At 37.2% G+C, this 12,105-nt stretch overlaps 1 protein-coding gene across 4 annotated transcripts in view; it reads left to right on the forward strand.

Moving 5' to 3' along the window:
- Positions 1-12,105, forward strand: part of DMXL1 (Dmx like 1) — a 134,005-nt gene that overhangs the window by 65,751 nt on the left and 56,149 nt on the right. For all 4 annotated transcript variants that reach the window (XM_027076847.2, XM_053220029.1, XM_015076693.3 and 1 more), the window contains exons 21-26: positions 253-350; positions 1,150-1,315; positions 2,012-2,273; positions 4,074-5,167; positions 5,626-5,817; positions 8,872-8,948. In XM_027076847.2, the coding sequence (XP_026932648.1) occupies positions 253-350; positions 1,150-1,315; positions 2,012-2,273; positions 4,074-5,167; positions 5,626-5,817; positions 8,872-8,948 (1,889 nt within the window). The remainder of the gene's footprint in view (positions 1-252; positions 351-1,149; positions 1,316-2,011; positions 2,274-4,073; positions 5,168-5,625; positions 5,818-8,871; positions 8,949-12,105) is intronic.

Consider the following 12,105-nt stretch of genomic DNA (forward strand, 5'->3'; position numbering starts at 1 on the left):
TCCCACCTCTCTGTGTCTTTGGAGGCCACCACCCTGAATTACTTTTGAAATTATAAAAAATGCACGCGTTCAAGTGTAAAATATGTGTATATGTGTGCGTATGTATACATAAACATCCATGCATTCGTGCACATATTTTCTTAATTCATTGGTCATTGAAATAATGTGTGTCGGTGTGGTATGTGAGAGAAGTTATTTTGTTTGTTTAAAAATTGTTTCCGTGAAATTTTGACCAACATTTTCTAATTATAGGTAGCTAAAGCAGCCTTTTATAGAAAGAATGATCCTTTAGATGCTGCCATTTTTTACCTTGCAATGAGAAAGAAAGCTGTGATTTGGGGCTTATATAGGTAGGTAAGAAAACTGCTTCAAAATGGAAAACTTTTCGTAAGGAACAAGTGTATGAAATAAAGTCAAGATTTGTTGTTCTTGTTAATTGTGATTCATGTACATTCTTAGTTATTTTTGTGTTTAGGGAGAGATTCATAGGAAAGAAGCCCAAGTGTTTTCCAGAATAGAAAAATCTTGATGACATCACTTTAGGTTTTAGGTTTATCAGTCCAGGAAGCCATTTTCTTATTTATTGTAAGAACTTCTCATGGCACTTCTTTGGAACAAAGAACTAAACCAAAGACTTGTCTCTGTAGTGGGGAAGAAGACGAATTGGTGGAATCTGGAACAGGCATCTACCCTCTGCCCTATTACAGATTCATGGACCAGGCTATCCCGCCAAACTACCCTCCTCCTGTGGGCCCCGACCCCACTCTTGAGCAAGGATCACTTGGAATTTTCTCTTTTACTTATTCTCAGCAAGACTTGATAAACATGATTACTAAAAATAGTTCATCATTTATTTCACACTCTGTTCCAGGTGAATCTATATGAATACAACTTTGAGGGGAAGATCATGGGCACCAGTCAGTTTTCTCAGAGACTAGATCTTTTAGGATTGTTTTGAATCAGGATAAATAAATTCCTTAGGTTTTGAATCACCAGTAATCCTCCAGTGGGCAGGCAGATGTATAGTAATCCATACATGGGCAAGTGTTTCCTTTGAGTCTTAACTTGTAAATGGCTGACTTTATAAAATTGGTTCTGACTGTGGAAACATCGTGCTTCAAAATTTTCGTACATTTTTTTTCTTTATAGATCCCAAAAAGACACCAAGATGACACAGTTTTTTGGACACAATTTTGAGGATGAGAGATGGCGTAAAGCAGCTTTAAAGAATGCCTTTTCTTTGTTAGGCAAACAAAGATTTGACCATTCTGCAGCATTTTTTCTTTTAGCTGGTTGCCTCAGAGATGCAATTGAGGTAATGATGAAACTTTTTTAATAAAAGCATTGTTGGGGTGCCTGGATGGCTCAGTTGGTTGGGTGTCTGACTTTGGCTTGGATCATGATTTCGCAGTTTGTGTGTTGGGACGTGATTTCGCACGTCGGGCTCTGTGCTGACAGCTCAGAGCCTGGAGCCTGCTTCAGATTCTGTGTCTCCCTCTCTCTCTGCCCCTCCCCTGCTTGCGCTCTGTCTCTCTCTCTCTCTCCCAAAAGTAAATAAACATGAAAAGAAGCATTGTCAGCCTTTTAAGCTTTTTATGTAGGCTTAAATTTTTATTTTTAATTTGATTTAAGAATAGCAGAAATTGCATAAGGCTAATAAATACATAATAATATTTAATAGTGACTTTTAAAAATCCTATCATCTAGGGGTGCCTGGGTGGCTCAGTTGGTTAAGTGTCTGACTTCGGCTCAGGTCACAATCTCACAGTTCAAGCCCTGCCTCAGGCTCTGTGCTGACAGCTCAGAGCCTGGAGCCTGTTTCCAGTTCTGTGTCTCCCTTCTTTCTCTGCCCCTCCCCTGTGTCTCCCTCTCTCTCAAGAATAAATATTTTTAAAAATTTCAGATACTAACAGTGCCTTTTTTTTCATCTAGTTATTAGTGAGTCAGTCGAGTTTATCTTAAAATGAAAGATGCTTCTGCTTATTGATAACCAGTATTTCTCTTTTTGAAGGTATGTCTTGAGAAACTTAATGACATTCAGTTGGCTCTTGTAATAGCAAGACTCTATGAGTCTGAATTTGATACATCTGCAACATATAAATCTATTTTACGTAAAAAAGTTTTGGGAATTGATTCTCCTGTCAGTGAACTCAATTCATTGAACATAAGTATGCATTATGATCCTTTTCTTCGGAGTATGGCATATTGGATTTTGGAAGATTATAGTGGTGCTCTGGAAACATTAATAAAGCAACCAGTCAGAGAGGATGATGGTAAGCTACATTTCTAAGATGTTAATAATACAGATAATAATACAGTTGTTTTAGTATTTGCTGGGTGCAGAACACACTGTTGGGTGCTAAGGGTAATACAAAGCAAGTTGAAAACATGGTCTAAGACTTTTAAGATTCAGTTGGGGACACAGAGTTATGTATATACAGTTTTTTGGGTTTTTTTTAGGAAAATCCTTTTTTTCATAAAAATCCTTTGAAAACCAAGAACTTTGGATTTTCTGTTTTTATAAAATCAGTGTATTCGACATAAATATTATCAATATTTGAATATAAATTTTGAGGAAAGTAGTGATAGAAAATCCATTTTTCTCAGTTGCAAGTTTGTGTGTTAATTAGTTTTATAATTTTTGTAATAAAAATACATTCTTTAAAGAAAGTTGACAAGTGATGGGATTAGTTTTTTATGAGATGAGTGAGGTAGAGAATTTTTTATAATTTACCTTTTTTTAAGATCTCCTTTTGTTTTAGAAATCCCTTTTGCTTCTTTTCTAGAGGTTAGTATAAAATGGAATCTTTGTATGAAATCATATAAAAATGATGGGATATGCTTTTCAAATATTTTTCCATAGGTAGAATTGAATTATTTGTAATAGCTGGTATCCTTGGTGTCAGTCATATCACTTGAAGTACTAATTGGAAAAGATTTTAGTTGATAGGTTTTTACATAGCATCATTTAATGAGGAATATCATGAGTCTTACTGTGAGAGAATTGTGAGAAAGCCATGTTCAGTTGTTGAAATGTCCTGGCCACCTGAGCTAAAGATTTCCAAACTGACTTGTCTGTAATGAAGGGGGAAAAGAAAAGGCCTTTGCCGGTCACTGTTTTATACCTACACATATTCATGTCAAAAGTGTATTTTGATTTGGGATTAATACATGATCACATACTTTTAGAGTCAAATTCTCTATTCTAGAAGAAAATTTTAAAAGGTAAGAGTGGCTTGGACTGGAATAATAGGAGCGAAGGCTCAGAAAAATGGTGGGATTTGGAATATAATTTTCAGGTAAACTAGGTAGGATTGGATGTGAAGGGAGTAAGAGTCAAGGATAACTCCTGGGTTTTTAGCTTGAGGTAAATGGTATGAGGAAAACCAGGAGCAGGTTTGGGGGAGTGTTGTTTTAGATAGAGAAGCCCTCTCTGATAAGCTGACCTTTGAACAGAGACCTGAGTGAGTTATCTAGTAGCTATCTGGATAAAGAGTGGTTTAGGCTAAGAGCACACTAGATAAAGAGACCTTGAGGAAAGAATATGTGCATGTAAATGGAAATGTAATGTAGGCCTTTGGATATAGCAGTCTAGATGTACAGGATGAAGTTGGGCTTGAAATAGATGTGCAAGTTACCAATGTCTAGATGGTATTTGAAGCCTTGGCACTGTATGAGTTCACTCAGCGAGTGTAGACAGAAAAGAAGCCAAGCACTGAACTCTAGGATACTCTTAACATCCTCAAGTAGAGAAGATGAGGAAGATTTAGCACAGCAGACTGGGAAGGGATGTTGAGGGAAGTAGGAGAATAAGAACTATGGGTGTGTAAGTGGATGTTCAAATAATCTTAAATTATTACCTGAAGAGGCGGAAATCAGTATAACCTCCGTTCTCCTTTTATGTTAAAACACTTTCACGACAAACGTGTTCTTGTCTGTTCAATGCCATGTGTGAGTGTGATCTCTTAGTAAAATTCTGTTCAAAATACCAGGTGGGTAAAGGTGCCATAGAGAAAAAGACTGCAGTACAACTCTTGAATTTTTCTTAGCTGATAAACTTAATTTACTTTCAGATCAAGTCATGATGTCAGCCTGTAATCCTGCAGTTTTTAATTTCTACAATTATCTAAGAACGCATCCTCTGTTGCTGAGACGTCATTTTGGATCATCTGATGTATTGTCTACACACATGAGTTTAACGGGAAAAAGTGGATTGGCAGGAACAATCAATTTAAGTGAAAGAAGATTATTTTTTACTACTGCCAGTGCTCATTTAAAAGCTGGCTGTCCTATGTTAGCTTTGGAAGTATTATCAAAGATGCCAAAAGTCATCAAGAAAACAAAACCTTTTTGTAGAACATCGAGTTTTCTGGATACTAGTAAAGACTATTCTCCTTCTTCTCCAGTGAACTTGGATGCAAGGGAAGATAAGTCTTCTGCTGTTGATTGGTCACAGTCAGTGATGAATGGTTTTGGATCTTCTTCAGAAGGTTCCTCAGAGAAGCAGTCAAACTCCACTCTTTCTTTTGACTGGAGCCAACCAAGCGTTGTATTTCAGGATGACTCTTTAGAATTAAAATGGGACAGTGATAACGATGAAGAAAATGACGATCTCCCTATCTCAATGAAAGAACTGAAACCTTTACAGAGAAAAACGGTGAAAAAAGTAGATGAAACAAGTTCTAATTATACAGACACTCTCAGCACACTAGATGAAAATGATATTTTGAGTCCATCAGAAGACATAATTGCAGTTCAGTTAAAATTTAGAGCATGTTTAAAGATTCTCACCGTAGAACTTCGTACTTTATCTACTGGCTATGAAATAGATGGTGGAAAATTGCGTTACCAACTCTACCACTGGCTTGAAAGAGAGGTAATAGCTCTTCAGAGGACCTGTGACTATTGTTCAGATGGAGAAGAATTACAGTCTGCCCTGGACGAAAATGGAGATGGATTTGGATTAAATGAAGATTCTGAAGATTTGCTTCAGCAAACAAAAGTGAAACAACTAAGAGAAAATTTTCAGGAAAAAAGACAGTGGCTTTTGAAATATCAGTCACTCTTGAGGATGTTTCTGAGTTACTGCATACTTCATGGGTCCCACGGAGGGGGTCTTGCATCTGTGAGAATGGAGTTGATTTTGCTTTTACAAGAATCTCAGCAGGTATGTAAGTTACACAGTGGCCAGTTGAAATAGTACACACATGAGAAATGGTTTTTGATACTGCTCTTTTGGTTTTTGATTTTAAAGTTGTTGATTTTCTTCATTATGGTTGCTTTTAAGGAATACCGTTTTGTGTTAGGAGTTTGTAGCGTAGTTTGTGTATAATGGTTTCAGGATCATTCTCCGTCAAGCCCTGTGATCTGCTGCATTCATACTCTGCATTCTTACGTGAGTGCCTTGTGAGGTGATGAACTTCTCCTTAGGATAAAAGGGTATTGTCCCCTCATTTTCCTCTATAATTGGTGGAATGTTGACCTCCTCAGGTCCTAATTCTGTAATCTGTTATGCTTTTAATTTTGAATTATTCTGAAGTTTTTCCAAGAGACTTCTGAAATAGTAAAGTAGTGAATTACCACTTTAAATAGTTGATTAACCTTTTTTTTCCCATTGTTTTTAAGGAAACATCAGAACCCATATTTCCTAGCCCTCTGTCAGAGCAAACCTCGGTACCCCTCCTCTTTGCTTGTACTGCCAGTGCCAAAACAGTAGTTGCCAATCCATTACTGCACCTTAGTAACCTTACACATGATATTCTGCATGCCATAATAAACTTTGATTCACCACCCCATCCTGACATCCAGAGCAATAAGGTAAGTATGCTTGGTTCATTCTTTTAACTTACCTGTATATTATGATAAAACCGAAAGCTAAGTGTTAAGAAACACTTATTAGAAGCAATTTTAAACATCAGACTATACATACGGATTGTCACATTACTAAGTTTATATTTTTTGACCAAAGAGAACTTAGGGTTGTAGGCCAGGCTGACCTCACTTGTATTCTCATACCCAATAGGGTACTTCAGTTTTAAATTTAGTTATTTAGTGTTAATTTAGCCACTTTATTAAGATAAGAGTAATAGGTGTGTATGCAGATACATGAGTAATTGTTTTAGCATTACAATTAGGGGAGAAGCTGATTGATTTTTAGAAATAGGAACTAAGTATTATGGTATAAAATTAAAGTTTTCCTTTATTAATATTAAAACATGTATTTTAAGGATATGTGATTCTTAAATTGACTCCAAACTTACTGAATCAGTACACATGGTTATCTAGTCAAGCACATCATCTTTTCATCATCACCACTGTACTTTATGTACAGTTAATATCACATTCCATGTTTCATCTTTACTCTCCAAGCATACTGAAATCCTTTAAAGTATGACCAAGTTTGGACTCCTTTTCTCTTTTTCTCTTAATAGTCTGTCGTCTGGTTCTCGCCCACCTCTCAGGCTGCGATATCATACCAGTTCAATATTCTGCTTGCCTGAATATTGCCTACAGCCTTACCCTCTTTGATAACCTTAACCCTTGTAATTTAATTTTGCTGCTTTTCCTGTCCTCCTCTAGTATAAATGCCCACATGGTATATGATACAGTAAGGAATTTAATTTTGTTGAGATTTTGCTTATTTTAGCTAAACTGTATCACATACTTAATTTTAATAATGAGCCTACACTTGGTATATCAGTTAGCTTTTGCTGCTTAAGAGCCACCCTGAAACATTAGTAACTTCAAATGGCCATCATTTATTTTGCTCATGATTCATTGGGTTGGCTCCTCAGTTCTAATTTGGGCCAGCTGGACTGACTGATGTCTGGATATTTTCATTTGTCTTCCATCAGCTGGTACGTTGGCTGGATTCTGGATTAGGATGGCCTTATTTGCATTTTGGGTGGTTGGCACACTATTTCCAGGGGTGACAGGAGAATCTGGATCATACGGGTCTCATCCACTATGAACCAAGCCTAATGTATTGGTCTAGGTTCTCTAGAAAAACAGAACAAATAGGACTTGTGTATGTATATGTACAGAGCAGTTGCCTTACATAACTATGGGAGCTGAGAGGTCCTAAGATTGGCTGTCATCAAGGTGGAGGAGACCCAGGACCAATTGTGTAGTTCAAGTCTGGGTCCAGAGACCTGACAACCAGAAAAGCCAGTAGTAGTATAAGGTACAGTGTGAGAGCCAGTAGGCGTGAGACCCAAGAGGAGCAAGTGTTTAAAGGCAGGACAACACCAGTGTTCCAGCTCAGTACAGCCAGGCAGAAGTTCCCTTTATATTCAGCTTTATTCTGTTTAGGTCTTCACCTGATTGGGTGAGGCCCGCCTACATTAGGGAGGGCAGTCTGCTTTACTGAGTCTGCCACTTCTACCTGTGTTAATTTCATCCCACATCACGCTTACAGACATAACCCAGAATGTCTCCCCAAATGTCTGGGCACCCCATGGTCCAGTTAAGTTAATGCATAAAATTAACCATCCCACCTAGATTATTTTACATAGTGGTTGCAGGGTTTAAAGAGCAGCAATAGGAGAATTTGCAAGGCCTTTTGAGGACTAGGTTCAGAATCATATAATGCTTTGCCTTCTTGGTCAAAGCAAGTCACAAGGCCAGCCCAGGTTCAGTAAGTAGAGAAATAGACTCCACTTTTTGATTGGAGAAACTTAAAAATATTTTGATCATTTTTGCAATTTCCCATATGTGGGTTTTGTTGTCTTCTTTTAATATGATGATATCCTTGATTTTGGTTTTAATCTGTGACTCTCCCATTTTTGTCTGCATCCAAGACTGTCCTACTTCATAATTAGATCAAGAACCTGGTCTCTTTTTTTAAATTTAAATCCAAGTTAGTTGATATACAGTGTAATAATGGTTTCATGAGTCGAATTTAGTGACTGATCACTTACATACAATACCCACTGCTCATCACAAATGCCCTCCTTAATGTCCATCACGCATCTAGTGCATCCCCACTCTCCTCCATTCCAGCAACCCTCCATTTGAAGAACTTAGTCTTGTAATAGTCTAATCTAGTTTGCTTTCTGACCTGGATTATGCTTGTCAGATCTACTTCTTTTACTGCTTGTCATGCCATGTTTAGAGCCTTCTCTTCCTCAGTACAAATGTTTGCCCTTCAGTTGCTGTCTTTGATACCTTCTTCTTTCCCTAAATAATTTCCCTCTCTTTAGGTTCCTTGCTTTCTCTAGTAGCTAGAATATGTGGTAGCATATTCTTCAGTGACCTATCCATACGTAAACTGTTATTTACCAGACTGAGCTTCTACATATTTTGTTTGAAGAAGGTTGAGTCTTGAAGGGCTTTCTTTTTCTTTTTTTATTTATTTTATTTTTTTTTATGTTTGTTTATTTTTCAGAGAGAGAGAGCATGAGTAGGGGAGGGGCAGAGAGAGAGGGAGACACAGAATCTGAAGCAGGCTCCAGGCTCTGAGCTGCCAGCACACAGCACGACATGGGGCTTTGAACTCTTGAACTGAGAGATCATGACCTGAGCCAAAGTTGGATGCTTAACCAACTGAGCCACCCTGGTGCCCCATAGGGTTTTCTTTTAATACATGGCTGATGCACTACTGAATAGCTAATGTCTTTTCCCATTTGCTCTTAAAATAGAAATTAGGTAGCCTGTGTGTGTTTTATGTTATCTGCCCACAGCCTTAGTGTTTTTAATTTGTCTGTAGTGAGACCTGTATAAACATAAATGAATGTTAAGGAAAAAAAGGAAATAGTTCATAAGGACAGAATAGTTTTTTCCACTTTTTTATAATGCTTATTATAGTTGGTCTTGAAACAAGCTTGATTTTTTAAAAGTTATACTTAAAGTAATTTTGTGGTTTTTTTCCAGGTATATGTAATGCATACTTTAGCAGCCTCACTTTCTGCTTGTATTTATCAGTGCCTTTGTGGTAGTCATAACTACAGGTAAATATCTTTGTGAAATTGAGGAATGCTTATAGTAACTGATGACATTTCAGAATTTATATGCTCTAGATTTAGAAAAACTGTTTATGACAGTGTTTTAAATAGCACAGAAAGCATTTGAACTGAAGAGTACTTTTTTCCCCAGCTTTGAAATTTTGGTGTATGCCTTTCTGGTAAATGAATGCCAAGTAGACCCTTGTCAGTATAACTCATTTAACTAACTTAGGAGTCATAGTATGCACTGAGATAAGTTCTCCTTTCTTAAGATCATTCTAGTTAAAGACATACATGTGAGCTGATAAGTGATATATATAGCTTGACATTGTACTTGAGGCATGAGTATAATGGTATAGTTACATTGTCCTTATATGCAATTATATATAACTACATACTGTTATGTGTAATGTATGATATCATACAATTATAGTATATTTGATGTAAGATAGTAAAAGGCTCAGGGAGCCCAAAGGAGGGAGTAAGTGACTTGGAATTGAGAAAAATTTCACAGAAGAATGATGTTGGGGCACCTGGGTGGCTTAGTTGGTTAAGCAACCAACTCTTGATTTCGGCTCAGGTCTCATGATTCATGGGATCGAGCCCCGTGTCAGGCTCTGTGCTGACACCATGGAACCTGCTTGGGATTCTCTCTCTCTGTCTCTCTGCCCCTCCCCCACTCACACACTCTCTCTCAAATAAACTTCAAAAAAGAGTGATGTTGGCACAAAAACAGACACTCAGATCAGTGGAACACAATAGAGAACCCAGAAGTGGACCCACAAATGTATGGCCAACTAATCTTTGACAGAGCAGGAAAGAATATCCAATGGAATAAAGACAGTCTCTTTAGCAAGCGGTGCTGGGAAAACTGGACGACATGCAGAAGAATGAACTTGGACCACTGTCTTACACCATACACAAAAACAAACTCAAAATGGGTGAAAGACCTAAATGTTAGACAGGAAGCTATCAAAATCCTCGAGGAGAAAGCAGGCAAAAACCTCTTTGACCTTGGCCGCAGCAACTTCTTACTCAACACGTCTCCAGTGGCAAGGGAAACAAAAGCAAACATGAACTCTTGGGACCTCATCCAAATAAAAAACTTCTGTACAGTGAAGGCAACAATCAGAAAAACTAAAAGGCAATGATGGAATAGGAGAGGATATTTGCAAACAACATATCAGATAAAGGGTTAGTATCCAAAATCTGTAAAGAACTTGTCAAACTCAAAACCCAAAAAACAAATAACCCAGTGAAGAAATGGGCAAAAGACATGAATAGACACTTGTACAAAGAAGACTTCCAGGTGGCCAACTGACACATGAAAAAATGCTCCACATCACTCATCATCAGGGAAATACAGATCAAAACCACAATGAGATACCACCTGACACTTGTCAGGATGGCTAACATTAACAACTCAGGCAACGACAGATGTTGACAAGGATGCCGAGAGAGAGAATCTCTTCTGCACTGCTGGTGGGAATTTAAACTGGTGCAGCCAGTCTGGAAAACAGTATGGAAGTTTCTCAGAAAATTAAAACTAGAACTACCCTACGACCCAGCAATTGCACTACTAGGTATTTATCCAAGGCAACAGGTATGCTGTTTCGAAGGGACACATGCACCGCAATGGTTATAGCAGCACTATCCACAACAGCCAAAGTAGGGAAAGAGCCCACATATGCATCGATGGATGAATGGATAAAGAAGATGTGGTATATATATATACAATAGAGTATTAGTGATCAAAAAGAATGAAATCTTGCCATTTGCAACTATGTGAATGGCACTAGAGGGTATTATGTCAAACGATATTAGAGAAAGACAAATAAGACTTCACTCATATGAGGACTTTAAGATACAAAACACATGAACATAAGGGAAAGGAAGCAAAAATAATATAAAAACAGGGAGGGGACAAAACATAAGATGCTTAAATATGGAGAACAAACAGAGGGTTATTGGAGGGGTTGTGGAAGGGGGGATGGGCTAAGTGGGTAAGGGGCATTAAGGAATCTACTCCTGAAATCATTGTTGCACCATATGCTAACTAACTTGGATGTAAATTTAAAAAGAAATTAAATAAAAATGAAAAAATAAAATGAAAAAAATGTGGTGTTTATGATTTTTCTCTTTATAGCCTAAGTTTCACTCTAATTTAGCTAGACTTTTAAAACATACTGTTTGACACTTAGGTATCTTTCCTTAGTGCTTTGAAATTCTTTCTTTTTTTTTTTTTTTTTTTGATTTTTATTTAAATTCCAGTTAGTTAACAAACAGTGTAATATTAGTTTCAGGTGTACAATATAGTGATTCAGCACTTCTGTACATCATCTGGTATTCATCCTGCCAAGTGCACTCCTTAATCCCCATTACCTATTACCTATTACCATCCCCTCCCCCACTCTAGTAAGCATCACTTCCTTCCCTGTGGTTACGAGTTTGTTTCTTGGTTTGCATCTTCTTTTTCTCCTATGATCCTTTGTTTTGTTTCATTTCTTTAAATATTTTGTCTTTTCTTTGTTCCTTATTAGACAGGTATTGGAACATAGAGGTTTCTTTTATTTTTGTTTTAGCTTTCATTTTATTCATTTTTCCTTCATTTCAGGAGAAATCCTAGCTTCGTTTTCCAGACACTAACTCATTCTTCAGCAATGTCCTTTTATTTAGCCTATCTGAGTTTGTGTTTTAGAAATTCTGTTTTTCATTTTTAAGATCTCCTTGTTGATTTTAATAGCCACTTTTATGTTTATAACTTACAGTCTTTATTTCTTAATTGTTTTAACCTCTCTGAGTATAAAGCACATTCTGTAATGTTCTGGTATATCTGCTTCCTTAGGTGCAGGTCATTCACAGAGTTTGTTGTTTCTTACATGATGTTACTCTTCCTTTGTGTTGATTTTTGATTGTTTTATGTGCTTGAATTCTCACATGAGAGTCTAAACTTACTACTCTGCTTATGTATTCTCAAGATAGCTTCAACTTGATATCTTTGGCCTTCGTCCTCCAACAGTTCATTTTCTTGTCATTGAGTGTCGCTTTATTTTCATCAGTATATGTTTAATTTTTTTTTAAATGTTGATTTTTGGGAGAGGGAGAGACAGAGCATGAGTGGGGGAGGGGCAGAGAGAGAGGGAGACAGAATCTGAAGCAGGCT

Source organism: Acinonyx jubatus, chromosome A1, assembly GCF_027475565.1.
Source record: "Acinonyx jubatus isolate Ajub_Pintada_27869175 chromosome A1, VMU_Ajub_asm_v1.0, whole genome shotgun sequence".
Taxonomy (NCBI): domain Eukaryota; kingdom Metazoa; phylum Chordata; class Mammalia; order Carnivora; family Felidae; genus Acinonyx; species Acinonyx jubatus.